General features: G+C 55.1%; 3 protein-coding genes across 8 annotated transcripts; 2 read left to right on the top strand and 1 right to left on the bottom strand.

Annotated features, from left to right (window-relative positions):
• Nucleotides 1-342: 342 nt before the first annotated feature.
• LOC104014913 (tetraspanin-18-like) lies at nucleotides 343-3,374 on the top strand. The gene is made up of 8 exons (XM_087762315.1): nucleotides 343-392; nucleotides 605-668; nucleotides 846-1,040; nucleotides 1,661-1,735; nucleotides 2,031-2,129; nucleotides 2,343-2,522; nucleotides 2,760-2,843; nucleotides 3,327-3,374. Exons 2-8 carry the CDS (start codon nucleotides 612-614, stop codon nucleotides 3,372-3,374), a joined length of 738 nt encoding a protein of 245 aa, XP_087618441.1. The 5' UTR covers nucleotides 343-392; nucleotides 605-611.
• Nucleotides 3,375-4,703: 1,329 nt separating this feature from the next.
• UBE2T (ubiquitin conjugating enzyme E2 T) lies at nucleotides 4,704-9,201 on the bottom strand. Of its 4 annotated transcripts, none has more exons than XM_087762020.1 (8): nucleotides 9,068-9,201; nucleotides 8,304-8,379; nucleotides 8,096-8,224; nucleotides 7,674-7,743; nucleotides 7,029-7,134; nucleotides 6,488-6,586; nucleotides 5,978-6,061; nucleotides 4,704-5,008 (listed from the first exon to the last, which is right to left on the bottom strand). In XM_087762020.1, exons 3-8 carry the CDS (start codon nucleotides 8,202-8,204, stop codon nucleotides 4,883-4,885), a joined length of 594 nt encoding a protein of 197 aa, XP_087618146.1. In that variant the 5' UTR covers nucleotides 8,205-8,224; nucleotides 8,304-8,379; nucleotides 9,068-9,201; the 3' UTR covers nucleotides 4,704-4,882. The 4 variants fall into 4 exon arrangements, with proteins under 4 accessions (XP_087618146.1, XP_087618147.1, XP_087618145.1 ...); XM_087762021.1 differs by lacking the exon at nucleotides 9,068-9,201 and adding an exon at nucleotides 9,020-9,056; XM_087762019.1 differs by lacking the exon at nucleotides 9,068-9,201 and adding an exon at nucleotides 8,951-9,020.
• A 92-nt stretch (nucleotides 9,202-9,293) lies between these two features.
• Nucleotides 9,294-23,992, top strand: LOC104014911 (cryptochrome-1). 3 transcript variants are annotated; one of them, XM_087762016.1, is made up of 12 exons: nucleotides 9,294-9,586; nucleotides 10,449-10,635; nucleotides 13,559-13,991; nucleotides 14,958-15,074; nucleotides 16,713-16,860; nucleotides 17,456-17,596; nucleotides 18,433-18,603; nucleotides 18,765-18,905; nucleotides 19,409-19,560; nucleotides 20,563-20,660; nucleotides 21,194-21,304; nucleotides 23,132-23,992. In XM_087762016.1, exons 3-12 carry the CDS (start codon nucleotides 13,579-13,581, stop codon nucleotides 23,293-23,295), a joined length of 1,656 nt encoding a protein of 551 aa, XP_087618142.1. In that variant the 5' UTR covers nucleotides 9,294-9,586; nucleotides 10,449-10,635; nucleotides 13,559-13,578; the 3' UTR covers nucleotides 23,296-23,992. The 3 variants fall into 3 exon arrangements, with proteins under 3 accessions (XP_087618142.1, XP_087618141.1, XP_087618143.1); XM_087762015.1 differs by having other exon boundaries at nucleotides 13,556-13,991; XM_087762017.1 differs by lacking the exons at nucleotides 9,294-9,586; nucleotides 10,449-10,635 and adding an exon at nucleotides 12,031-12,114.
• The last annotated feature ends 625 nt before the right edge of the window (nucleotides 23,993-24,617 follow it).

Genomic DNA, 24,617 nt, shown 5'->3' with positions numbered 1-24,617 from the left:
CCCCAGTGGCCGTCAGCCACCTTGGCTGCCCGCACGCCCCCGCTGAAGGCCCTCGAGGGCTTCCCCAGCTGCCGACAGAGCAAATGTCCGCAGCAATAATTGATGGCCGAGGTCGCCCTCGGCCTGTCGGGGCCGGCTCGTCTTTCCCAGCCCGGAGGTTTAATTACCTCCGCTAACGACAGCCGGGGCCGGAGACTCCCCTCCGCCCGCCCCCGCCGCCGGCACAATGGCGGATCCTGTTCCCCATCAATCATTCATGCCCCCGCCGCGGGAAGGGGTTTCTCGGGGGCTGCTTGACCGGGAAGGGGGGGGGGGGGATTTTCCAACCTTCCCGGCGTTAAAGCGGCGCTGCCGGTGCCAGGGCAGGTCGGAGGCCCCGCCGTCCCCGCAGGGTGAGCGGTGCCGGGGTCTGGCGGGGTTTGGGGCTTTTTGGGGGTGCAGCGGGTGACGGCGGGGGATTGGAGACGCTCTGGGGGTTTTGGGGGGCTGTGCGCTGGCCGGGGGCAGCCCCGTGTCCTGCCGGAGCCGGGGGGTCCAGGGTGGGACGGGGGTGGCTGCGGCCAGGGCTCTGCAGGGACGAACGCTGCCGTGTCCCCTCCCGCAGCGTCCCCATGGGTGTCCTGAGCTGCGTGAAGTACCTGATGTTCATCTTCAACGTCCTGGTGTTTGTGAGTCCCCCTGGGCCTGGCGGGGTGGAGGGGACCCGGCCCCGGGCTGTGACATCTCCGGCCGCCTCGGGGGGCAGGTGGCACCAGCCCAAGGGAGGGGACCCCAGCAGAGGTGGGGAGCACCGTGGGGTGCCCGGGGCCGGTCCCTGCGCCCCATAACCGCGGCGGGTCCCACAGGCTGGGGGGACGTGCCTGGCGGGCGCGGGGGTCTGGGTGGCCGTGGACCCGGCTGGTTTCCAGGACATCGTGGCTGCCAAGCCGGTGTTGAGCGCGGGTGCCTACCTGCTGCTGGCCGTGGGCATCGCCCTCTCGCTGCTGGGCTTCCTGGGGTGCTGCGGGGCCCTGCGCCGGAGCCGGCCGCTGCTGCTGGCGGTGAGTGAGGGGAGACGGGCGGGAAGGCCGGCAGGGGATGCGGGGAGCCCGGCGGGCAGGGGGTGGTGGGGTGCAGGAGCTTGCGGGATGTGGGGAGCAGGGGATGGAAGGAGCTGGGGGATGTGGGGAGCAGGGGATGGAGGGCGCCGGGGGATGCGGGGTGTCCTCAGAGGAGCCAGAAGCCCGGTGTTCCCCACCCTGGCCCCGCCAGCACTCAGCGCACGCCCCAATCCAGTCCCCACCTTGTGAATCTTTGAATTTAGAGCCGAGAGGATTTTACAAAGCCACTGAGTGGGGTCACTTCCCTCTGAAGCCACTGCCTTCTCCCACACGGCATTTCCGAGCTTTTCCCCCTGATGGCGAGGGCTAGAAACCCCTTTCTGAGCACCGACACGCCAATTTCTTTGGCATCCCCCGCCCCTGGCAGCCGGTGCTTGTTTTTAACCCTCCGCCTTGCAGCTGTGGCGCTCGGAGACGTGGCTTCTGTCCCCAGGAGCTGCGCACTCGTCCCCCGTGTCCCCCCCGGCGCCCAGGGCGCGGGCAGGGCTGGCTGCAGAGGAGGAACAGCCGGAGCGAGCTGCCCGCAGGGTCCCTGACTCCTTCATCCCACTGCCTTCTAGTTCTTCATCCTCGTGAGCCTCGTCTTCCTCACGCAGCTCGTTGGGGCCGGTCTCTTCCTGGTGCACTGGAAGCAGGTACCATCCCCGCGCCCCGACGCCGTGGCCAGCCCCACTCCTCCCTGCGTCGTGCCGTGGGTCACGGCCCTGAGTCCCCCAGGGGACCGGGGCTGGCACGGGGACGGTCTTTCTCACCCTCATCTTCATCACCAGCACCGTGACGCAAGTCCAAACCCGGGTGGGTGGGTGCCATGGGTCCCCACGTCCCCTCGAAGAGAGCTGGCGCCCTGGCCAGCGGGGGCGGGGGGGGTTAGGGTGGGTGCGCAGCCCCCACGGCCCCGTCCCTGGTACCGGTCCCCTGGTGCTCCCGCAGATCCAGCCGGAGCAATTCCTGTCCGAGCTGCGGAGGAACTACCGCGGGGACGAGGGTGCCGAGGTCTTCTCCACCGCCTGGAACACCCTCATGGTCACGGTGAGCGGCTGGGAAGCTCCCGGTGGGCTCGGGGAGGGGTGCGGAGCACGCACAGGACCTGCCGAGGGTGATCCCGAACGCAGGCGAGGGGCTCGTGGACCCCAGGCAGACACCAAGCGCCGTGCTGGGCCGTTCCCCCTCCCTCCGTCACCTCCCCAGGTGACGTCCCCGCCATTTTGACAGCGCGTTGATGGCGTTTCCCTTCCGTTTCAGTTCTCATGTTGTGGCGTTTTAGGACCCGAAGACTTTGGGAATGGCTCCCGCTTCCAGGAGCTGCACCCGGGGGCGCCCTGGCCGCGGGCGTGCTGCGCCCGGGACGGGCTCCTGCAGGCGGGCGAGCTGCTGGGCTGGGAGCAGTGCCGGGAGAGGAGCCCCGGCTACATCCACGAGCAGGTAGGACACCGCCCTGCCGCGTCCCCGGCCTCGGGGCAGCAGCACCCTCTGCCCCTCAGCACCAGGGCCGGGAGCCCGGGACGCTGCCCGCCCGCAGCCCGGTGACCCCCCAGGTCCCCACCTCGTCCTGCCCCACCGCGCACCCCGATCTGCCCAGACCTCGGTCGCCCCCCGAGCTCCCTGCAGCCGTGGGGAGCGCGAGGGAGCCCCGCCAGCGTCCCGCCGTCCCCCCCCCAGGGCTGCTTCGCCACCTTCGGCAGGACCTTGCAGAAATACGTCTCGCTCCCTGGGACTTGCAGCTTGGCCGTGCTGGGCATTGAGGTGTGGAGCGGGGCCGGAGGGGGCAGCGGGTCGCCTCGCAGGGGCTCTGTTTTCGCTGGGAGCGGGGTCTGGGGGTGCAGGGAACACAAAGGGTCTCAGGGTGGGCCCACCCGAGCCTCCAGCTGTCACAATCACAGGCCGAAAGCGGGTGCACGTCCAGCGGGTGCACATCCAGTGGGTCCCCCTCGGAGCGAAGCCAGGCGCCCGCTGCTGATGAGCCGGGGTAAAGGAGGGGAGGTTTGCTCTGCTGCCGCAGGCGCTGGAGGGGAGCGGTGCCCGGCTCTCTGCAAACCTCCGGAGGTCACAAGTGCCACCTCTGCCGCGGTGTCCCCTGGCGCAGCCCCCCGAGGGGACACAGCGATCGCCCGGCGCCCGCTCGGGCCAGGAGCGGAGGACAGCCGTCCCGCGGCTCTCGGCAAGCAGCCGCAGCAAGGGGGGAGCGCGGCCCCGCGGCGGGGGGCTGACCTGTTCCTCTCGTTTCAGATCTTCGCCATGTTCTTTGCCTTTTGCCTTTACTACAACTTCGACTGAGCAGGCTGAGGCGCGGCAGAGGGAAGCCAAGGGCTCTGGAAACAAGCGATGCCCTCCTTGCTTCCCTGGGGTAGCTTGAAAAAAAGGCAAAACCAAACCTGCCCATTTGGGACGCGGAAATCCTTTTTTATTGCTTTTTTATTGCTGATCTTCTGTTCTTTGAGGGGCTGGAGCGTGGCCAGAGCAGGGCAGCGAGGCTGGGGCAGGGGCTGGAGCCCAAGGCTGGGGAGGAGCGGCTGAGGGAGCTGGGGAGGCTCAGCCTGGAGAAGAGGAGGCTGAGGGGAGCCCTCATCGCTCTCTGCAACGGCCTGAAAGGAGGCTGGAGCCGGGGGGGTCGGTCTCTTCTCCCCAGGAACAAGCGCTGGGACGAGAGGGAACGGCCTCAAGCTGCGCCAGGGCAGGTTTGGGTTGGGTATTAGGGAAAAACTCCTTCCCCCAAAGGGCTGTCGGGCCCTGGCCCAGGCTGCCCAGGGCAGGGGCTGAGTCCCCATCCCTGGGGGTGTTTAAAAGCCGGGGAGATGTGGTGCTTGGGGACATGGTTTAGTGGTGGGCTTGGCAGTGCTGGGTTACGGTTGGACTGGATGATCTTAAGGGTCTTTTCCAATGCAAACGATTCCATTAAACAGCAGCAGGCAAGGACGCTCCGTTTCCCCACGTATCAGAGCGCAGCTCTGCAGTTCAGCGCTCTCATTACCTCCCCGAGTCCCGTCTGCGCTCCGGCAGGCACACGAGGACGGGCCGGGCTCGCTCGTCCTGGAGCAGGGGCAGGACACGGGTTTAATTCCTTGCGGGCAACCACGCAGAGAGGGAGGCCGAGCGTCAAACCTGCTCCCACTGCGATCGGCCACGGGTCTTCGCAAAATCAAAGAGCTCTGGTGCCGGGGAGTCCTGCCCCCGCGCACCCCCAAAACCCCTCCTCCGGGCTTCCCTCCATCCCCCTGGGCCGGTGCTTTTCCCTGGCCGCCTCCGGAGACACAACGGGGTCAAGCCACAGCTCGGGTCACGTTAAATTGTTCAAGGTGCAACCGGAATCTGACAGGCTGCTCTGGAGAGCAGGAGTTTCAACTCTTCGGAGGCTTAAGTCTTAAGGACCGACTCACCCTGTGGCGGCCTGGACGGTACCAGGAAAACGAAGCCTTCGCTGGCAAAGGATTTCTACAAACTCATCCTCACGCGTCCGTTGCTCAGCGTCTGCTCTCGGCTCGGTCCCAGGCAGGGACGGCGAAACAGAAACCAACACTTGGTGCTGTTCCCGTTTCTCTGGGAGAAAGCTGGAAATGGGAAGCTGAACCGGTACTTCCAAAAACTCCACACACCAAACCAGAAAAATACATATAAATTAAAGCTCTATATTTAATTAATATAATGGAACTTGTCACAAGAAAACCAAACCCTAGGAAACAGAAAACCAAAGCCCGCTACAGCTACACACTGGTTAAAATATTTAGGGGCACCTGCGGGAAAAGGACAGCGAAAGCAAAGGCGTCAGCCACGAGAACGAAAACCGCCTAGGAACCCAGGCGAGATTTCTTCTCCTTCTTGCCGACGTTACTCCCTTTTCTCTTCTGCGCGGTGGATTCATCGGCGGTCTGTGTTTCGCTTTGGTTTATTTTCTCTTCCAAAGGCTTGGAAGCCTGTGATGACACAAGAAATAGAAGTAACAGCGGTAAATAATTTAATTTTCCAGGCCTCGGCGCCGCTGCGCGTTCCCGGCTCTGCGTGCGCGCCCCGCGGATCAGAGCTCCGTGCTTCCAGCTTTTACGCAGCAACCCTTAAACATCCCGCTCCCACCGCGGGAAATTTTAGGAAGGGGGAATGACGGGAAAGCGGGATAACGGTTGAGCCTAGAAATGCCACGCACGAGCCAGGCGTCCCTGGGGCTAAGCCTCTTGCTGCCAAGATCTCCTCACCCCCAGCCCTTTTAACAACCCACACGATTAATTCGCAAATGTTTTCAGAGCCGGAGAGGTGAGCCCCGCTCACGGGGCTTCCCGGTAGAAAAACATTCCCCTCTCTCTCAGAAAACACGTTGTCCACTTCAGGGGCAGGGAGGGAAAGCTCCCCGGTAAGGGAGAAGGCCCAAACATCCCTGATTTTTGGGAACAGGGTTTGATCTGCTTCAGTGCCATTTATTTTTACGCGACTCCTCTGTGAGATCAGCCAGAACGGAGGCAGGGAAAGGGGAAGGGTGAGGGCAGGAAGGCGGCGCTCCGCCCGGGATCAGGGAGCGAAGGGATGAGCGGGTGGAGAACGGGAGCGGCTGAACGCAAGGCGCAGCCGCAGCGGAGCCCGGCAGGAACAGAGCGGAGAAAGAAACGGGGCTGCGGGATCCCGGGGAGGGGTTTTATCAGGCGTCAGTCCTTCATTCTGCTCGAGAAGCCCTGCAGTTATTTGTGCATGAACACATGGATTTGGAAGGAGTGAATCTAACGATCTTAAAAGCATAATGAAATTAAATACCCATCCAAAACACAGAAGGGGAGGAAAGAAAGAGCGCTGCCAAAGACAGCCGCACAAAGCGATCGGGAAAGGCAAACTGAGACAAGACAGAGTGCTCGCAAAGACGGAGCGACGCCCGGCTGAGAAAGCAGAGCGTTTCTTACCCTCTTCTGCTGGCTGGCGTATTTCTCCGTCCACTCTCTGGCATTTAGCAAGAACAGCTGCCTGTTGTACTTGTACTCCGAGGACTAAACATAACAAGCAAGACAAAGACAGATTTGATTTCATACAGACATCACACCGAGAAGCCGGGACTAAGGTCTGGCTTTAGGGCTCCTAGAAGCAGGCCAAAACCACTACAAGCATGCAGCACGAAGCATAAAATTCATTTGGTTTGCTTTTATTTGCTTGAAGAACGCACGCTGCCCTTTGCGCTGGTGGGCTGGAAGACCAGACCTTTACCGTCTCTTTTCCACTGCTGGCATAAGCCCTGCACCGCACGCCCCCGCCGCTTCAGGGAAGCGCAGCCCTGCTCCAGATCAAGGTACGCCGCTGCGTAACGAGCTAGCGTGTTAATCCAGAGCGAGCGAAGTGGAAGCGCAGCCTAAATCTAACACAGCCTCCCGTCCCAGCCTGCGCCCGCGGCCACACGAGAGGAAGAGGAGCTCACGTACTATGTCTGCCATGAGGGGGTCGTCGGGGTTGGGCTCCGCCATCAGCAGCTGTACGGAGGTCAGCAGCGTGGAGATGTTCAGGGAAGGCCTCCACGCACCCTTCAGGGAAACGGGGCGAGAGAAGCGGTTAAGCAGAAAGAAACCTGCTCACGGGCTGCCGAGAGAAACCTCAGGACTAACGGCATTTAAACCCCCACAGAAAACACCAGATCCACTCTCACCACACCGGCTGCGGCCTCTCCGAGGAAGCCTGACCGACAACCACAGGCCATATCCTGCTCTGCTGGGCAGCCCATTTTCGCAGGGCCACCCAATTCCTTCTGACTCCAATCCTTAAAACCTTGGAAACTTATATGGAACAAAGAAGGTGACGTTCTAGTCTCTAAACAAAGGAGACGCCGCTCAAAAACTTTACTGCCGTGCTCCTGTGTAAATAAGTCAGTAGCAAACAGACATTCAATAAGGCTTTTACAAGAAAAAGATAAGGAGTTCATTATCCTCTTCAGGCTCGCTTACCCGTGCCCACGTAGCGCTGCCTTACCTTCGGTGGTAATTTAAGAACATCCAGACAAATCCTTCCAGCAGAGTCGATGTTAGGGTGATAGATAGGGGTCAGGAAGCGAATCTTCGGGGGCTCAAACGGGTACCTTTAAGGGATTAGCGTTACAAAACAAAAAGTTCCTTTTATATTTGTACGCCGGTTGCTTCATCACCCAAGCAACGCCGTTATTTCCTTCTCCCAGCCGTTTACACGTTGCCATCCTTCCCCACAAACTTTTGAGGGAGGCAGAGCTCTGCCTTTGATGCTTTCGGCTGTGTCTGGCCAGCACTTGCCTGGCTGGCTTTCCACAACGAAGCAAACGTGATAGGCGACTTTCTACTCATAAAAGAGCTCCTCTCCAGAAAGCTTTAAGACAATACGATAAGGTAGAGATCTTGTCATAACGCTTTCAGGTTGTTAATCGCACATCTTAGGATGCCCAGTGTGAAATAAGCGTATCAGCCAATGGAAATAATAATTACATTCTATAAATGAAGGGCCTCGCCCAATCAACCACGTTCTTTGTCGGGAGGCTAAAGGAAAGAGCAAAATGGTAGCACTTACAGCAAATCTCTCCCACCAGTTAACTTGTATGGGAGGGAAGCACTACACCAGCTACTTAACGAGATGTTGTTGCCCACTTACCTTTCAGGAACAACTATTTCCAAGTTGAATATTCCTTTCTCATACGGTGTGTCTGCACCTCCTAAAATTTCTTTAAAAGCAAGATTAAAACATAAGCATTACATTCAAAATCACTCGAATTTGTCCAACAGCCTCCACATACCTCCCGCAGTTACAGAACTCTAACAATAAAATAAAAAGAGGAATAAAAAAAAAAAAAAGTCATCTTATCTGAGACCAGTTCCACCCCATGGCAATCAAAACCGTAGGGAGACCGGCCGAGCCATAGGGCAAGCTACAATTAAAGGAAAACAAAAACAACTCCCCAAGCGTTTTCCTAAATTCCAGGCAGCCTATCAAGCGCAGGCCACCCAGCGAATCCAGGCCTAGCAGCGAACTCTCACGCGCCCCTTAGAGAAAAGTTGCACCAGAGAAGTACGTACGGGCTCGTAGGTCATCGAGCTGGTTTTCATTCTGCCAGCAGGTGATGCCCGGAGGCGGCTCTGTGGCCAAGAGGGAGAGCTCCCTCTTCAGCCGCGATGCTCTCTGCATTGGGCTGAAACTCCAAGAGACTGGGTTTTATCGCTGGCAAAATTAGCTTTTCAAAAATAGCCCTCAATGTTGAGACTTTTTTGTCTAAAGAGAATTAACCTGGGTTTCAAGTTGTTATCCTGATGGGATAGCCAGAGTCTCAGGAGCCTGCTCCTGGAGCTGTTCTCGCATCCACCTGGAGGAGAAGAACCAAATCCCCACCCTTTATAATCAGCCCCACTCCTCAGTCCCCAGCTGAGCCTAATAAACCCTCCCAGTCCGTAACTGGGCTCCACAGCCCTAAGGGGACGATAACACCTGCCCTGGGATGACCCTTCCACCCCCATGGACAGGGACACCCCCGCCTGCCCTGAGGGGGGACCCCCACTCACCCCTAAGGAGGGGGAAGCCCTCCCTGGCTTAATGACCCCCCCCCAAGGCCTTACCTTCCTCCCCCTGGGCACAAATAACACCACACGGACCAGAAGCTGCCCCCAAGGCCTACCCTTCCCCCCCCCCGCCCAAGAACTTCCTAACCCCTCCTCAGTCAGGCTGCACCCCCCAGCCTGACAACCCCCACAAAGGAGCAGCTTCACCCCCTGCCCCAGACAGGACCCCTCGGCCTAATTTATCCCCTCACACGGACAAGCGCTGTCCCCCCCAGCCTTACAACCTGCCCCGGCCTAACTACCCCCCCCCCCCCAGGTTAGCAATGGCCTCCCATGGCCTCACCCCCCCAGAGCCTCCCCAGCCTCACAGAATCTCACCAGAAGCAGCCTCCCTCCTCGGCCTAATTACCCCTCCTCGGCCTAATTACCCCCCCCGGGCCTAATTACCCCCTCCGGAGCAACCGCGCCCCCGGTTTAAGGCTCCCGCTCACTCACCCGCAGCGTGAGGCGGCGGCGATGGGGGCGGGACTTCCTCCGTCGCTTAGCAACCGGAGCGGACGCCTCGGGGCTGATTGGCTACCGCCCAGCCCCGCCCACTCGGCGGCGGCTGTTCGAATTCGAAGCGGAGGGGCGCTGCTATTGGAAGAGTCCCGCAGGCGGGAAGAGAAGCCCCGCCCACTGAATAAAACCCCGCTGTGTGGGCGTGGCCTACGCAGTGAGGGGCGAGCCGCGGGCGCGGTGAGGGAGCGGGCCCTGGGGCGGGGGGGGGCCCGAGGCCGCCCCGGGACGCCCCCGTCCGCCGGCCCAGCGGCCCCAAACCGCGTTAAACCTCCGTGGGCAGCGGGCAGGGCCCTCACTCCCACCGAGTGGCCCTTGCATAACCGTGGCGGCCCGGCCCGGCCTGGCTCCTCCTCCTCCGGCCGGCGTTGTGTAACCGGGCACGGCGGGGCGAGAGGCCGGGCCGCCCCCGCGGAGTTCCGGCAGCAACCGGGCGCTGAGCCCGCGGGGAAGGAGGTAAACGCGGACCGTGGGCGCTGGGAGCCGCGGCGGAGGCGTGGGGCCGGGCCGGGGTGGGCGCAGGGGCCGCCGCCTCCGCTCCCGTCCTCGTCCCTTCCCCGCCCGTCTGAGGCCCGGCCCGGGCAGGGGTCCCCGGGCGCGGGGGGGGCCGAGCCCCTGCGCGGGGGTGGGCTGGGGGCTCTCCTGCTGCCACTTAAAACGCCGTTTTCTTGTATCAAGCGCTACACGTAGCACTTCGTTTCTAACCGCCTGAGCTGTTAGAAAAAGCGAAATAACACAGAGGTGTTGGATCAACAGCAGCCTCAGGTCCGGCTCGGTGCGGAGGCCGGGATTACGGAACCGAATCAATGCAAAAAATTGGGATTCTTCTTAAATCCCAGTTAAGGAATTGTTCTCAAGCCTGGCAAATCACAATACCGTTAAACACCTTAGCAGTGACAATTATGCCACTTCAAAAGCCCAAACCGTGGTTTCCGAGGGCGGCCGCGAGGCTGCTTTTCCAGCTGGCTGACACGCGTATTTAAAGCTTTATAATTGCATTACTATCGCTTCTAAGCGGACGGGCTTACAGCCAAGGAGAACGTCTGTGGTTTGACTTAACCGGACAATCGAGAGTGCCCGCAGAGGAAATTAAACTGTTAAAAGTTTTTCTTCCTAGCTCTGGGCCTCGGTCCGTACGTGCCCCATCCTGCTCCGCCGGACCGAGGGCGGTGAGCCGGCTGCGATCCTCCTCCTCTCTCAGGAATTACACCAAAGCCTCGAGTCGCTCAGTCTTTGACGCAGAATCCGGCTCGACGCACGTATTTATGGTATTTAGGAGTGTTTAAGCCTGGGTAACTTAATTCCTTAATGCTTGTAGGACCAGGGGCAGCACAGCTGGATCCGGATGGTGACGCACTGACGACCGCTGCATCCCTCCAGCAGATCCCTGCCTGCAGAGAGAAATGTTTATCAGCAGGAGAGCTGTCAGCAGCGGTTGTGTGGCATCCTTTCTTCGGGGCGACATGTTGTAAAGGCCCCGGAGCATCAGCCAGGTGACTCTTGAGGTAAGGTTTGGGGTTTTCCCTGCTCTCTGTCGTGGTGTACCTCTCCCGAAGCGCGGGGATGCATCAGGTGCGAGGTGTATTTTCTGCCTGCGCTGGTTGATTTTTGATGAAGGGACTTAATCCAGATGTGGCAGGGAGCCTGCCCGGCCTTGCTGGGTGAACGGCCTCGAGTCACCAGTTCGTGGAGAGTTAGAAGAGTGGATAAATCCTAACACAAAGTGGATAAATCCTATCATGAAGTTGACAGCGCCTGCTCTGCCTTCCCCCCGCCACCCCAGAGGATCTTCCCCTTCCTCCAGGCAGGGCAGGAGTGTCCGAGGGTGCAGTCCCTCGGTGCTGAGCTGCAGGAGTGTCCGAGGGTGCAGTCCCTCGGTGCTGAGCTGCAGGAGTGTCCGAGGGTGCAGTCCCTCGGTGCTGAGCTGCAGGAGTGTCCGAGGGTGCAGTCCCTCGGTGCTGAGCCACCACCTCCTTTCTGACACCACCCGTAGCGCTGCCAGGCCCGCACCAGCGATCTCCCCCATTCCAGCGGTGGGTCCCAGCTCCCCACCTGGCCCTGACACCTCTTCAGCTCCGGGCTCGCCCCCTCCCCAGCGTGCCCCAGCCCCCTTTCCTGGCACCCCTGCTCCCCGCCAGCTCTGATTCCCCCAGTCCCCTGCGCTGGGATCCCCAGAGCTGCCCCTAACCCCGGCCCCGCAGCCCACCCAGGCCCCTTCTAGCCCTGGCCTGGTGTCCCCCTGCCCTGTGGCCAGTCCCTCCCAGTCCCTACCCTGGTGTGGCCCCTCTCCCCACGGGCCCCCTGGCCTCGGGGTCATCCCATGGGCTGTGTGGGGCTGGGTGGCCCCATGGGCTGTGTGGGGCTGGGAGGCCCCAGGTTTGGGGTGGCCCCATGGGCTGTGTGGGACTGGGAGGCCCCAGGTTTAGGGTGGCCCCATGGGCTGTGTGGGACCCCAGACTTGGTGTTGCCCTATAGGCTGTATGGGGCACTGGGCTCAGCGTGACCCCAAAGGCTCTGTGGGGCTGCACAGCCCTGGGCTCAGAGCAGTTTTCTAGGCTGCATGGGGCCAAGGGGCACTGGGCTTGGGGTGACCCTATGGTCTTTATGGGGCTGCAAGGCCCTGGACTCGGGGTGGCCCCTGCAGACCGCATGGGGCTGCAGGGCTTGTGATGGCCCCAAAGGCTGTGGGGGGCCGTGGAGCCCCCGACTCAGGGCAGCCCCTCGGCGAGGCCAGCTGGCGCAGGCTGGTCCTGTGCTCCTGCCACGCGATGCTGGGGACTCTTCTAGCACCCTTTGCATGGTTTGATACCCAGAAGTGCCAGCTGGGTGCTCCCCTGAGCAGCGGGAGAGTCACCTTGTTTTTCCTGTTCTGCCAGGACGTGCGGGCAGGGCGGTGCCCGAGCTGGGGCGCAAGGCAGAGCACCCCGCGAGGCCCAGACCCCCGTGTTTGGCTGTGCACGGCGCTGCCCAGCGCTCGCGAGCCCGTGAGTTTGCAGGGTACCCTTATCGGGGGGGTTGCAATGGGCTGTGTCACCGCCTGGGAGCACAACTGGGTTTGTTTCGGTGCTGCTGATGAGTGTTTTTGGGAAGAGGGCAAGTCAGATCATCTTTTATGAGGCTGGTAAAGCCACTGATTGTGGGTTGAGCCAGGGTCAAGGGGCCGAGTCACCTATTGCAACCCCATTTGGGAGGGTGTGAGTGGAGCAGTCTGGCTGGAAGAGCTGAACTGGATTAGAGATTATTGTTTGGTTCTTTGATAATCCCTAATCTCTTAATGCTTCTTTGGGTGGTAACGCTTGCATCAGAAGCAGGTGTGGACCCACCTTGGAGGTGGGCGTTGAGTTTCCCCCTTCTACGTGGGAGAGAGCAAGGTGGGGAGACGTCGCTGGGCTCGGTACGAACACAAGGTGGCAGCTGGGCTCGTCGTTTCTCCTCGCTGCCGAGCCCATCGCCCTGTGAGCAGAGCAGCCAGCAGCTGTGGGGCAGTTCCTCAGAGCTAGCCCAGACCGAGAGCCACGATCAGCCCTCCTGCCTGTCCTCTAAACGCAGCTGAAGCAGCTCAGAGGGGAATGAAGGTCTGCTAATCCCTACATCAGCCCCGGTTTAGAAAAAGAGTAGTTTTGTGCAGTTCTCACCACCCAGCTCCGCTACGGAGAGAGGAGGGCTTCTCCTGACACTTAGAAGCACCGTGAGGTCTCCTGGGGCTAGGAAAGATGGATAAAAACTATGGCAAACCGATGAATTGAGATATTATGCTCTTGTATCGGCGTTGGTTGGGCTGTGCTTTGCTTTCCCTTGTTTCACCTTGAAGCCTGAACAGTCTTGGTGAGGAAACATGCTGTGTCTTTCAGAGGTCTCCTACTGAAATCCAGAAAGGCTTTTCACTGCCAGAGTGAGTGTTGTATCAGGTCTCTGATGAGATGAGGGCTCCTGCGGAGCTGTCCTCCCCGCGGCCCGTTGCGTATGAATGGAGGCAGAGCTCCCTGAATCATCTTCTCGCTGTTGACTTCTGGAGGGTTTGCTGATGGCCACATCTGTGGGGTTATAAAATGTTTTTGCAGTAAATGGAGCTCTGGCAGCTCTGTCTGTTTTGGTTCCTTCCTTCTGGTGAGCACTATTGGGATGTAATTTAATTTAGGGATTTAATTTAAGGATTTGAGTGACTCATTTGGGGAAGAAGCTGTTCTCTGTGGAGCAAGGTGGTGACACAGCTGCCGAATGGTGGGACCTGGCTGAGGAGACTGAGGAGAGCAGTTTGGTCCTGTTTCTGCTTTTGTCTTTCATGAAAACTTATCAAAAAGCAGAAGAGATTTGCAGTAAAAAGAGCTGAGGGCTGTTTGGAGCTCCGTTTCTAGTTGTTAATTGACCTTGTTCTGTAATAGGGATTGTCTATCCCCAAAGCCAACCGTTCCCTTCCTCTTCTAGCAGATCTGAGGAGAACAGCCAGGATGCCACATCGCACCATTCATCTTTTCCGGAAGGGACTTCGGCTTCATGACAACCCAACGCTGCTGGCTGCGCTGGAGTCCTCGGAGGTTGTCTACCCCGTCTACATCTTGGACAGAAAGTTCCTGACGTCCGTGATGCACATAGGGGCCCTGCGGTGGCATTTTCTGCTGCAGTCCCTGGAGGATCTCCAAAAAAACTTGAGCCAGCTGGGCTCTTGCTTGCTGGTTATTCAAGGAGAGTACGAGGCTCTTCTTAGAGATCACATCCAGAAGTGGAATATCACGCAAGTGACTCTGGATGCGGAGATGGAACCGTTTTACAAGGAAATGGAGGCCAACATACGACGTCTGGGAGAAGAGCTGGGGTTTGAGGTGCTTTCCCTGGTGGGCCACAGTCTGTACGATACCAAACGGTACGTGATTGCCCCGAAGAGCACTGAGGTGTCTCCGGGAAGGTTTATTTTAGATTTAGCAAGCATCAGGGAGAAAAGGCCAAGTATCTTGGTCTTTCTGGATCCTAATGTGTTCCTTTATGAGAAAATTGGGCTATCTGAGATGAATGTGGCATTGTTTGCTGGAGAATTTTTGTGTGTTGGTCTCCTGGAAGTAAGAGAAGAGATTTTGCACAGGTGTTAGGATGTCGGCCTGTGATTCGAGCCTGAAGAGTTTGTTATTTTTTTTCCCTTTCGGCCGTTTAATTCACGTCAAAACTCACATTAGCTACTCTCTTAAACAGAGTAGAAGAAATTCTTTAACACATTTAATAGGACTTTTATATAAAATGTTTGTGTCAGATTTTTAACCAGCTTTCATTGGTTAAAAATACATTTGGATCCAAGCTGTTACGCAGAGCTGAATGACTGAAGATGTTGAAAATAATAGGGAGGTGATCGGTAATAGCTACACCAGACTTAACACTCCACTTCTGGAAAGCCGCTCATTTATGTAAATGGGTGGATGTATGTGACTTGCCGTCTTGAATTCAAGCTGTCTGTTTGCGTGGGTCCTTGCTCACATAGAAGAGTTATTTACTGCCCTGAAGCTGGTTGGTTTTTGTGATCAGACTGCCTCTGGCAGCCCCAGAGGTGTCCTGCACCTCGCGCTCTGCCATCCTGGCTGTGTCTGGCTCTACAGAGCTGCCCAGTTGAAGCTGTGGCTGGCATCCCGGTCGCAGGTTTGTTGTCTCAAGTCCTGAGAAACTGCTCTCAGGATGGATGGATGTTCACCCAGGGAAGTTTTACTTGTAAAATCTGCGATTTCCACGTTCAGTTGCATGAACTGGGGCTGTTCCAGCCTGTGCTGTCACCTTCCTATCCACTGGCAGCTCCAGCTTCCTTCTTGGTTTATATTATGGTGAAAAGTGATCTTGTTTTACTTAGGATTTTGGAGCTGAACAGTGGGACTCCCCCATTAACATACAAGAGGTTCCTTCACATTCTGTCTCTGCTCGGTGACCCTGAGGTGCCTGTCCGAAACCTTACAGCTGAAGACTTCCAGTAAGTAACGCCTAGACAGCAGGAAATTGCAGGTCCTTTTTCGCTGCCCAAAAGAAGAGCCAGGGCCACGGGGCGTTTTAGACGTTACGTTGCGTTGCTTCTATGCGTGGAGGGTTATCGATTGTATGTACAGGGGATGAGATTCTGCTGTTGGGAGGGGAGAGCAGGTGAGAGGACACGCAGTCCAAAGACTTAAGCTTTTGCGAGGCATGTTGAGACAGACTTTTAAGGTATGTAAAAGTGTAATACAGGAATGGCTAAAGAATTACAGGTCGATCTCTCAAAGGCATGCTCTAGCTTCCTCACAAATCAAGACTCAAGGCAGGAACTGGATGAACCACTGTAGTTTGTTTTATGTGGGAAGTTTGGTGGAATAATCATACTCTTCCCTTCTGGCTTTAAATCTTTCTCTTCTCCCCTCTGTTGTATGGGAAGGAGGGACCGAGCTCGTGTCTCCCAGGACTTGAGAAGCAGCTCAGAGTCAAGGATGTCTTATGTTTAGCTGTGCATGAGGAGAGGTCAGTGATCCAAAGGGAGGCAGGACTGGGGTAGGAGAGAGCTGGCCACGGGATGGGACTGCGGATACCTGGGACTTGTGTCAGGCGCCTCCTGCGTGACCTCAGCTCTGCGTCGGTAAGCTAGGCTTAGGTCTTCCCACCTTGGGGGAATCCTGTTAATTCCTGAATGTTGTCCTCGGACAGTCCGATGATAAGACCTATGTAAGTACTGGGATATGTATCAGTTCATCTATTTTTTCTTGCACTGTGTTTTTTTTTCCCCTTTTTTCCCTAATTTGTTTATTTGCACTTTTTGAATTGATGATGTGAGATAAGTGGTTCACATGCTTCCCAGCAGGCCTGTGTTATGTCAGTGCTCTTGAGAGCTGCACTGGCCCCTTCTTCTGTAGGTGTCTGCAGCAGAGCTGAGCTCAGTTTCTTCCAGGTAAGTAGAAAGATCTGTGTTGATATCTGAGTTCATTCATGGTTTTTGAGAAGCCTGCATAGCACTGACACTTCCTCGAACCTCCTCCTCTGTGTTTTACAGAGGGAAAAAGCCCATACCCTGATGTTCTTCCAGCCTCACAGGGGGCAGAGGCCTTGGGGAAGCCTCAGCAGCCGAGGCTGCAGAAGAGATGTGGGGGGAGCGCTCCGAGGTGTGGGCCTGGGGAGCCCCACCTTGGTGAGGAAGGAGCAGCTGGGGAGGCAGCCCAGGGAGCTGATCTGCCTCCGTCCCTAGGAAACCTCTCCCAGGGCGACCTCTCCTCAGAGGCATGGGAGCTGGAGCGGCCTTTGGAGGCAGCGCCGGTGCCCCATAATGATGTTTAGAGTTGGAGGAGGCTCTTACCTCCCTCGCAGGGATGGATGAGACAGCTGGGGGACGCTGGAGAGGAGGTGTCTGAGCTGCGGGGGCTGCAGCCGACTGCTCCGAATGCTGTAATTTGGTGACTCTGTTCCGCTTCCCCCAGTTCAGGCTGGAATTTCCTGGAGCGATTGCAGGATGAGCTCGCTCTTCCCCAAGGAGAGTGCAGCCTGGGGTTTCTGGCTGTGCTTTCCTTCCCCTGTGCTCTGGCCGTGCCCTGACGGAGGAGATCGTGGTGTGTGCAATGGGCAGAGGTCTTCCTCCTTTCTTTCACGTTAGGAGATGTAGGCCCCCTGACCCGGGCCTGGCTGAGTGTTACAGGGTGCCTCTCCCTGTGGATTTGAAGATCCCCCTGGAGAGCATTTCCCCCTGGAGAGGAGGAGAGACTGAAGGGCTACAGCGCCTGGAGCAACACTTGACTGACCAGGTCAGCCTTGATTTCACACGGGTGATGATGGTGGCTCTAGATAGGCTGAGGTTAGTGTCCACCTTGCACCTTTTACGTGTGGTTGTGTGTCTGGACCTCAAGAAACCGCTCAGCCGTTCCAGCTCTAGCTGAGTTTTTCCCCGCTGGGGCTCAGCTCTTGGCAGCCAAGCCTGCCTTGGTGCTGGCTGCTTTTAAGCAGATGCTTTACCCTCTCCCAATTTCATAAAGTGGAAAAGATCTTTAGTGCGGTACTGTTGGACCGAGAGAGCTGTTCCCCGTGTTACAAAATCGCCCGGCTCTCTGGGGAGAGCGGAGTTTCACAGCACCCACGGGTGAGACGTGGCCTTGACGTTGGGCTTGGAGGAGCTCTGTGTATTTGGAGATCTTGGAGGAGGATGGCAGCCTGGTCTCAGGACGTTGTTGTCCTTGATGGTGGCATTTGTGGGAGGATGGGTGGTAGGAGCATTTTCCAGGCATGACATTGAGCAGGCCTCTGTGATGCAGAAGCCAATCGCCAAGAGTTTTTTCCCCGTTTCATTAGCTGGACATGTGTCACCTTGTACTGCCTGAACCTGGATTTCTGTTCTCATTTCAGGGCTGGGTGGCAAGTTTCACTAAACCGAGAACAATCCCAAATTCGCTGCTTCCAAGCACCACAGGCCTGAGCCCGTATTTCAGTATGGGCTGTCTGTCAGTTCGCACTTTTTTTTACAGGTTGTCAAACATTTATGCGCAGGTAAGAAAATAATTGGTCGTAGTTAAGCAAGTCCAGCACTCTCATGTGTCTAGGCTAGGATTTAACACTTGGATCATCTTGGTAGAGACCCGATACCTCAAAAAATGCTGCTTTGCTAATATCTTCTCACAGCATCCTATGAAATCTGGAGTAGCTTTATATGTTCTGTGAAACACCTGTGAATGTATGCAGCTTTTCCCAATTAAGTTTTAGAAATATGATAAATGAGACCTGGAAGCAGCAGGGAAGCCCAGGAAAACCCTCCTAAAATTCAAGGAGTTCAAGATGTCTGCCTGGTGTTTAAGTGAAGTTTTTGATCAGTTTAGCTTGTTGAAGCAGTTTTGTTTTTAGAAAGCGTCTGTTTTCATCTTAGACAAGTTTTAACTATAGCATAAGCCAAAACCAACTTCTGAAAACTTGTTTGATTCTTAAGAAAAAGTGTGGTTGAAACCAACCCAAGAAAACCAACGTCTCCCTGAACCGCCTTCTGAAGTGTATCTCTTGAGACATGGCTGAGCCACCGGAATTCAGCTAGCTGAGAAGTTAATATGTTAATAAATGCATGTTTGGTTTAAGAAATCCCAGTGTGACACCATTTTGGAAGGTAGATGGAGAATGTTTGAGGTAACACTGAGGTCTAACAGGGTTCAACTTTGCTTTTGGGCATATAGCATCACTTCAGGTCTTTGATTTCTTTGGCTTTCATGATAAAGTGCCACGAAGCCAGTAGTGTAGTTAGATTAATCTTTATTTTATGGGCCTGACAGTCACAAAATGAGTGAGACTGCAATGGTATATATATGAACTGAAGCGTTCACCTCACGTGTCTTTTGCAGGCCAAGCATCACTCTCTGCCCCCCGTGTCACTCCAAGGGCAGCTTCTGTGGAGGGAATTCTTCTATACGGTGGCATCAGCAACACCAAACTTCACCAAAATGGCTGGGAACCCCATCTGCCTTCAGATCAGTTGGTATGAGGATGCAGAGAGGCTCCACAAATGGAAAACGGTAACAAGAGGCATCGACAAAACTACGTTTCAGTTTAGAGTTTTTCTATTGCTCTGGGCTTGTTGCCTGCTGGCTGTTTGAGGTGGGGCTTACAGCAGTGTGTAGGAAAGCAGTGTAATGAAGCTTTGTGCAGGAGGGCTGATGTTTCTTTTCTGCTGCAGGCACAGACGGGGTTCCCGTGGATCGACGCGATTATGACCCAGCTGCGCCAGGAAGGCTGGATCCATCACCTTGCTCGGCACGCTGTCGCCTGCTTCCTGACGCGGGGGGACCTTTGGATCAGCTGGGAAGAGGGCATGAAGGTTCATTTCTGGTTTTTGGTTTTCTCTGTTCTGGCTGATCTTGAGAAACCCCTGCAAAACATGAGCCTGGCAGTGGGAGGTGGTACTGTAGAGCAGTGCTTCCTTACTGACCCTCACTAGAAATCTTGTGGTTTATGAAATCTCATGGTCTCTCGCTCGAGTCCGAGCCCTGCTGCGCTGGGTGCAGCGGCGAGAGGTCGTTCCCATCCCCAAGGCCTGATGATTTTGGATGATGAGGATATTGGAGACCTGCTCAGTCTGCAGCAGGCCTCAAAGCCAGGCCGTTGGGCTTTGGGTTGCTCTGTCACTGGGTCCAGCTTCTTTCTGGCAAACTGTCTTGCCGGAGAGCCTTCCCTGTGTGCCCTGGGAGAAGGGTTGCCCAGACCAGCCCAGTGCCAAGCTTCACCCTCCATCTCCCAGCCTGTTTGTTTGGGTTTTTTTTGCCACGAAGGCAGCCATCTCAAGGGTGTTTCTCTCTTTCTCTTCCCGTCCCTGAAGTGCAGGTGTTTGAAGAGCTGCTTTTAGATGCTGACTACAGCATCAACGCAGGGAACTGGATGTGGCTGTCAGCCAGCGCGTTCTTCCACCAGTACACGCGGATCTTCTGCCCTGTCCGCTTTGGGAAGCGAACAGACCCCGAGGGGCAGTACATTCGGTAGGGCGATGCACAGCATGGCACCGTCTGCTCCGTTACTGCTTCCCTGGCTCCTCTTACAGCAGGAGCTGATGAACTCAGTCTGTTTGAAACATGTACCCCTGTGAAACTGGAGTCATAGCAATGATTTTATTTAACATACAAGGAAATTGAGGCACGGAGAAGCAGAGACGTACCCATGGTTGCACAGGTGATGACCAAGCAGGGCGTCATGTTGATTTGTGAGCACCCGTCGGCTCCAGCGCCGTGTTTGATCATCAGGCTGATTCCTCTTTCTAAAGGACTTGAGCAAAACTTCCCACAGCTCCCCCTGCTCCAGTCTGTGCTGTGTTTCTTGGTTTTGTAGGCGGCCTGATTCATTTCAGACACTTAAATTTTATTTCCCACTCTGAGTGAGTCCTCTTTGCTTTAAACTCTCAGTTTCTGTATCTCTAGGTAAGGTACTGATAGGCTTTCTCATAAGCAGTGGGTGATTTTACAGCTGGCTGCAACAGGAGCAGGCTGTGTTGATGTGAGCAAACAACTCATCTTCCTCACATCTCCTCTTCCTCACATCCTCTCTGGCTTTGTGTCTTGTCAAGGGGAAGCCCATGCTGACATACCTGACAGAGTGGGGCAGAAAATCACTTTTCTGTTCTGTAAGAATTTTTTTAGATTTTTTAAAAAATTTGTTTGGTTTTGAAATTTATTAAGGTTTAGCACGAGATGTCTGTGAAAATGTTAAAAACCCAAATATTTTGGATGAAGTAAAAACTGAAGTAATGTTTAAATTAACCCATTTATTCTTTGCTGTAAAGTTAACTTTTGGAAGATACCACCCTACAGAGGGTTTCACAACATAAAACCAGTTCTTTTGTGCAAAATGAATCAGAACTTCCCCATGGATTTAGTATCAATGCGATCACCAAGAATTAATATGGCATAGGTTGGTTTACACTTCTCTTAAACATATGAGTATTTGTCTGCAGGATTATAAAACCCCATATTTCTCCTGTTTTGTAGGAAATACTTGCCTATACTAAAGAACTTTTCCTCCAAGTACATCTACGAGCCCTGGACAGCATCTGAAGAGGAGCAGAAGCAAGCGGGGTGTATCATAGGTAATTCATTCAGATGCCTTGCTAAGGATTTTGCTGCTGCTAACTGTCCAAAATAATTACATGCGTGAGATGGAAGTGTCACACTTCCAACACAAGTCCTGCATTTATCTTCTGGAAATGGATTAATCCAGCAGTCTTCCTTCTGTCAATTCTCCTGTAAAGTTTTTTGCTGGAGTCTAATTTCAGAGTACATATTCTTGCCTCAACTTCGTGTCCTAAAACTGTTGGATCACTCTAAGTTGTTGCCTTTGCATTTATCTGTCTGAGATGCTTGGCTGTCTTTAAATAGTATCCGAACATCTTGTGCTTTTACGCTTGCTCTAATGCATCTTTGAAGTCTCTTATAAGCTTACGTCTAAACGGGAGCTCTTACTCTTTGATGCAGAGAAACAGGCACTTCTGAAGAGTGGGTCACATGGTCTATCTTAGATGCCATTTATTTTAAGAAAAGCTGCAAGCATTTGCCCTGCTGCAAAGCCCGTGAAACGTCCTTGATTAGTTCTGTAAAGGCTGCTGTCTCCATGTCGCACCAGGTCAAGATTACCCCTTCCCAATGGTGAACCACAAGGAAGCCAGCGATCACAACCTGCAGCTGATGAAACAGGTCAGAGAGGAACAGCACAGAACAGCCCAGCTCACGAGAGGTAAGAGGTGGTGAGGCACGGGATGCTCAGAGGCTGTTATAGAATCACAGAATCGTTAAGGTTGGAAAAGACCCTTAAGATCATCGAGACCAACCGTTAACCCAGCACTGCCAAGCCCACCACTAAACCATGTCCCCGAGCACCACATTTCCCCGGCTTTTAAATACCCCCAGGGATGGGGACTCAGCCCCTGCCCTGGGCAGCCTGGGCCAGGGCCCGACAGCCCTTTGGGGGAAGACATTTTTCCTAATATCCAACCCAAACCTGCCCTGGTGCAGCTTGAGGCCGTTCCCTCTCGTCCCATCGCTTGTTCCTGGGGAGAAGAGACCGACCCCCCTGGCTCCAGCCTCCTTTCAGGCCGTTGCAGAGAGCGATGAGGGCTCCCCTCAGCCTCCTCTTCTCCAGGCTGAGCCCCCCCAGCTCCCCCAGCCGCTCCTCCCCAGCCTTGGGCTCCAGCCCCTGCCCCAGCCTCGCTGCCCTGCTCTGGCCACGCTCCAGCCCCTCCATGGCCTTCGTGGGGTGAGGGGCCCAGCGCTGAGCACAGGATTTGAGGGGCGGCCTCACCAGTGCCCAGCACAGGGGGACCATCACCTCCCTGCTCCTGCTGGCCACGCTATCCCTGATACAAGCCAGGGTGCCATTGGCCCTCTTGGCCACCTGGGCACACTGCTGGCTCATGTTCAGCTGGCTGTCGATCAGCACCAACAGGTCCTTTTCTGCCAGGCAGCTTTCCAGCTTTGGGGGCTGGTTTTGTGTTGATTTCCAGAACACCTTTCCTCTTGGTTCCCAACACTGTGTGCTGCTCTTCTAGTTACTGTTAAAATGGGAAACCAGAGGTTGAGCAGCGTCCCTTCCCTTCCTTCTGCCCTTGCAGGGTGGGAGCTTGCTTGTGCCTGCTGGAGGAATGCCTTCCCAAAGGCAGACCTTCTTCTCTACCTTCTGTAGATCTGCACAGAGGCCCCAGCCCCCAGCTTTGCGAGGCGTATCTCCAAGTTGCAGAAATCTCTGCAGCTCTGCCCATGCCTCTTGTGAACCAGAGCATCATTGTTTGTTCTTTTTACCATGATCTACCTTGCCCTGTAGGAAGAATTATTTGAGATTCCCACTGACCCCTAATTAGCAAAAAGCCCTTGCGAGCTGAGTTGCTCTCAGAAATTTACCTTTTCACCTTGTTTTCTGAATAGGTTAAGCACACGCATAACAAACCGGTAGTTATCAGGTGAGGCTGGAACACTCAACCTTTGGGCTAGCCTGAAGTAATTAGGTCTTTCCAGTCACAGAGGTGTTCCAATTACATAGCACCTGTGCTTTTAAAATTGAAATCCTAGGGCCTGTGATGAACTTGTAGCCTCAGAGGTATCCTCTGCAGGAAGGAAGGTGAAGCGATGCTTCTGTATTTAACAGCGTACGCCGTAGCAGCCCACATATATATTACAGAAATCCAACATGCAGCAGCTGAGGGGAGCCTTAAGTATTCCTGCCTGAATTGCTATGATCAGAAGAAATTAATTGTTCCCAATCCTGTGCATCCTCATGCATCCAGGAGGTCGCACATCGGTACCTTCCAGATACAGCCAATGTATGCTGAGAGTTCCTCCACAAACCCTTTGGTATAGGGGAGGGAATGTTGTGATTGCTCTCGGGAGATACGGAAAGCCAAAATCCGAGAACCGGAGTCCCCTACTCCCAGCGTTGTTCTTGTTGCCTGTAAATAGGCGCGTTTTCTGGCATGCTCTGTAACTTCACCTGCTACTGTCATTGTGGGCTGTTGCACTGAGGTTGGAGAAGGACTTGCAAACTTTAATTCTTCTTTCCTTCTTGCCGTAGATGATACAGATGACCCAATGGAAATGAAGGGAAAGCATGACCTCCCTGAAGAAAACGTACCAAAAGGAAAAGTGGCGAGGATGACGGAACAAACCGACCTCCCGTCAGGGGTTACCCGTTGGGAACCAAAAAACGGCAAAAGGGGAGAGCCGGAGGCCAGCTGAAGTGGACAAACACTACGTTGCCCTGCAGATAGTGCCTCTTGTTTGTGACCTGACCTCCAAGAAAAGTGTTGTATCTTGAATGTCGTTGTTAGTGCAGTTATTTTGAATGCAATTGTCTACCTGTGAGTGGCTTAGAAGCCGTTTGGTGCAGCCGTTAGGTAAATTCAAGAGGTGACTGGTTTTGACAGGACATGACGCTGTAGTATTGTTCAAATCCGCTTGATATTCATGCATCTGTATCAATAGTTTTAGTGATAAATACCAGTCTTTCCAACATGCCAGATAAACGTCAGTTGACGAATATACGCACATTAATGTGATCACACGTTAGTGTTAAAAGCTTGATTTGCCTGTCTGGTAGAGACAGAGGTTTAGGGATTTTTCAGATATGGTTTTTAAGTTCACAGTTTGTGCTCGCAGTCCCCAGTTTGGGGGGATACAGCAGAATGCAGCCCGTTGTAAGGCTGTGTGTAGTTCTTATGATTTAGATGGGGTTCTTATGCGTTTTAAGGCCGACGTTGCAAAATGTCTCTCTGAATCAGGGCTGATGTACAACTTTCTTCACCATAACTCTCCTTCTTGGCTCATTCCTCTAGAACTGTAGGGCTCATATTGTTCCTATCATGTACCATATGTAAAAATTTACCCTTCCATTGAAGCGTCTCATTGTCAAGTTTCACAGGGCTGGATTAGTCAATTATCTTTGCTATGGGTGGGAGTTTGGGGGGGGTGGGAGGATTGGGGTGGGTTTTTAATCACTGTAGGTACCATATTTGGTTTTAAAAGAAATAAAAAATATTTCTGACATGAAAAACTTAAGGTCTCTAGAGCAATCTGTTATCAGAATTGGCATCCATCTGTCCTCTTTGGACCACTCCAGCAGCAATCCAGTGCACCCAAACTCCTTCACCTTGAAAGCATCCCTGGACCTAGTGCAGAAGCAGCCCGGGACCCACGTCCACCAGGAGGAGGCCAAACGCTGCTCCTGGCAGCATCTTCCAATGCTGCTGGTGACCTGCAGGACCTGCCAGGGACGTGCACCCTGGCAGCAGGGCAGCGCTGCCTTCTGCTCTACAGTGAATACAAAAGCTGCGAGGACTTTGTCAGGCGGATCCGAGAGGCTGGCTGTACCCTCTTGCTGCGCCAAGCCCACGTCGAGCTCCTGGAGGTGCTGATGTTCCTCGACGCTTTAGCTCTTCAGCAAACCTAATGATTTGCAAGGATGACCAGAATGAAACGCAGTTACCGAACTCTTGATGAGGGGGAGAAGGTCAATGCAGTGCTTGTTACTTCGGGGAAGACAACTGCTGCTCTCAAGCCTC

This window comes from Nipponia nippon, unplaced genomic scaffold (genome assembly GCF_047370975.1).
Source record: "Nipponia nippon isolate SJK-2023a ecotype South Korea unplaced genomic scaffold, ASM4737097v1 scaffold_25, whole genome shotgun sequence".
In the NCBI taxonomy this organism is placed as follows: domain Eukaryota; kingdom Metazoa; phylum Chordata; class Aves; order Pelecaniformes; family Threskiornithidae; genus Nipponia; species Nipponia nippon.
The sequence above is the reverse complement of the archived record's forward strand: the minus strand, read 5'-3'. Positions and strand labels throughout refer to the sequence as shown.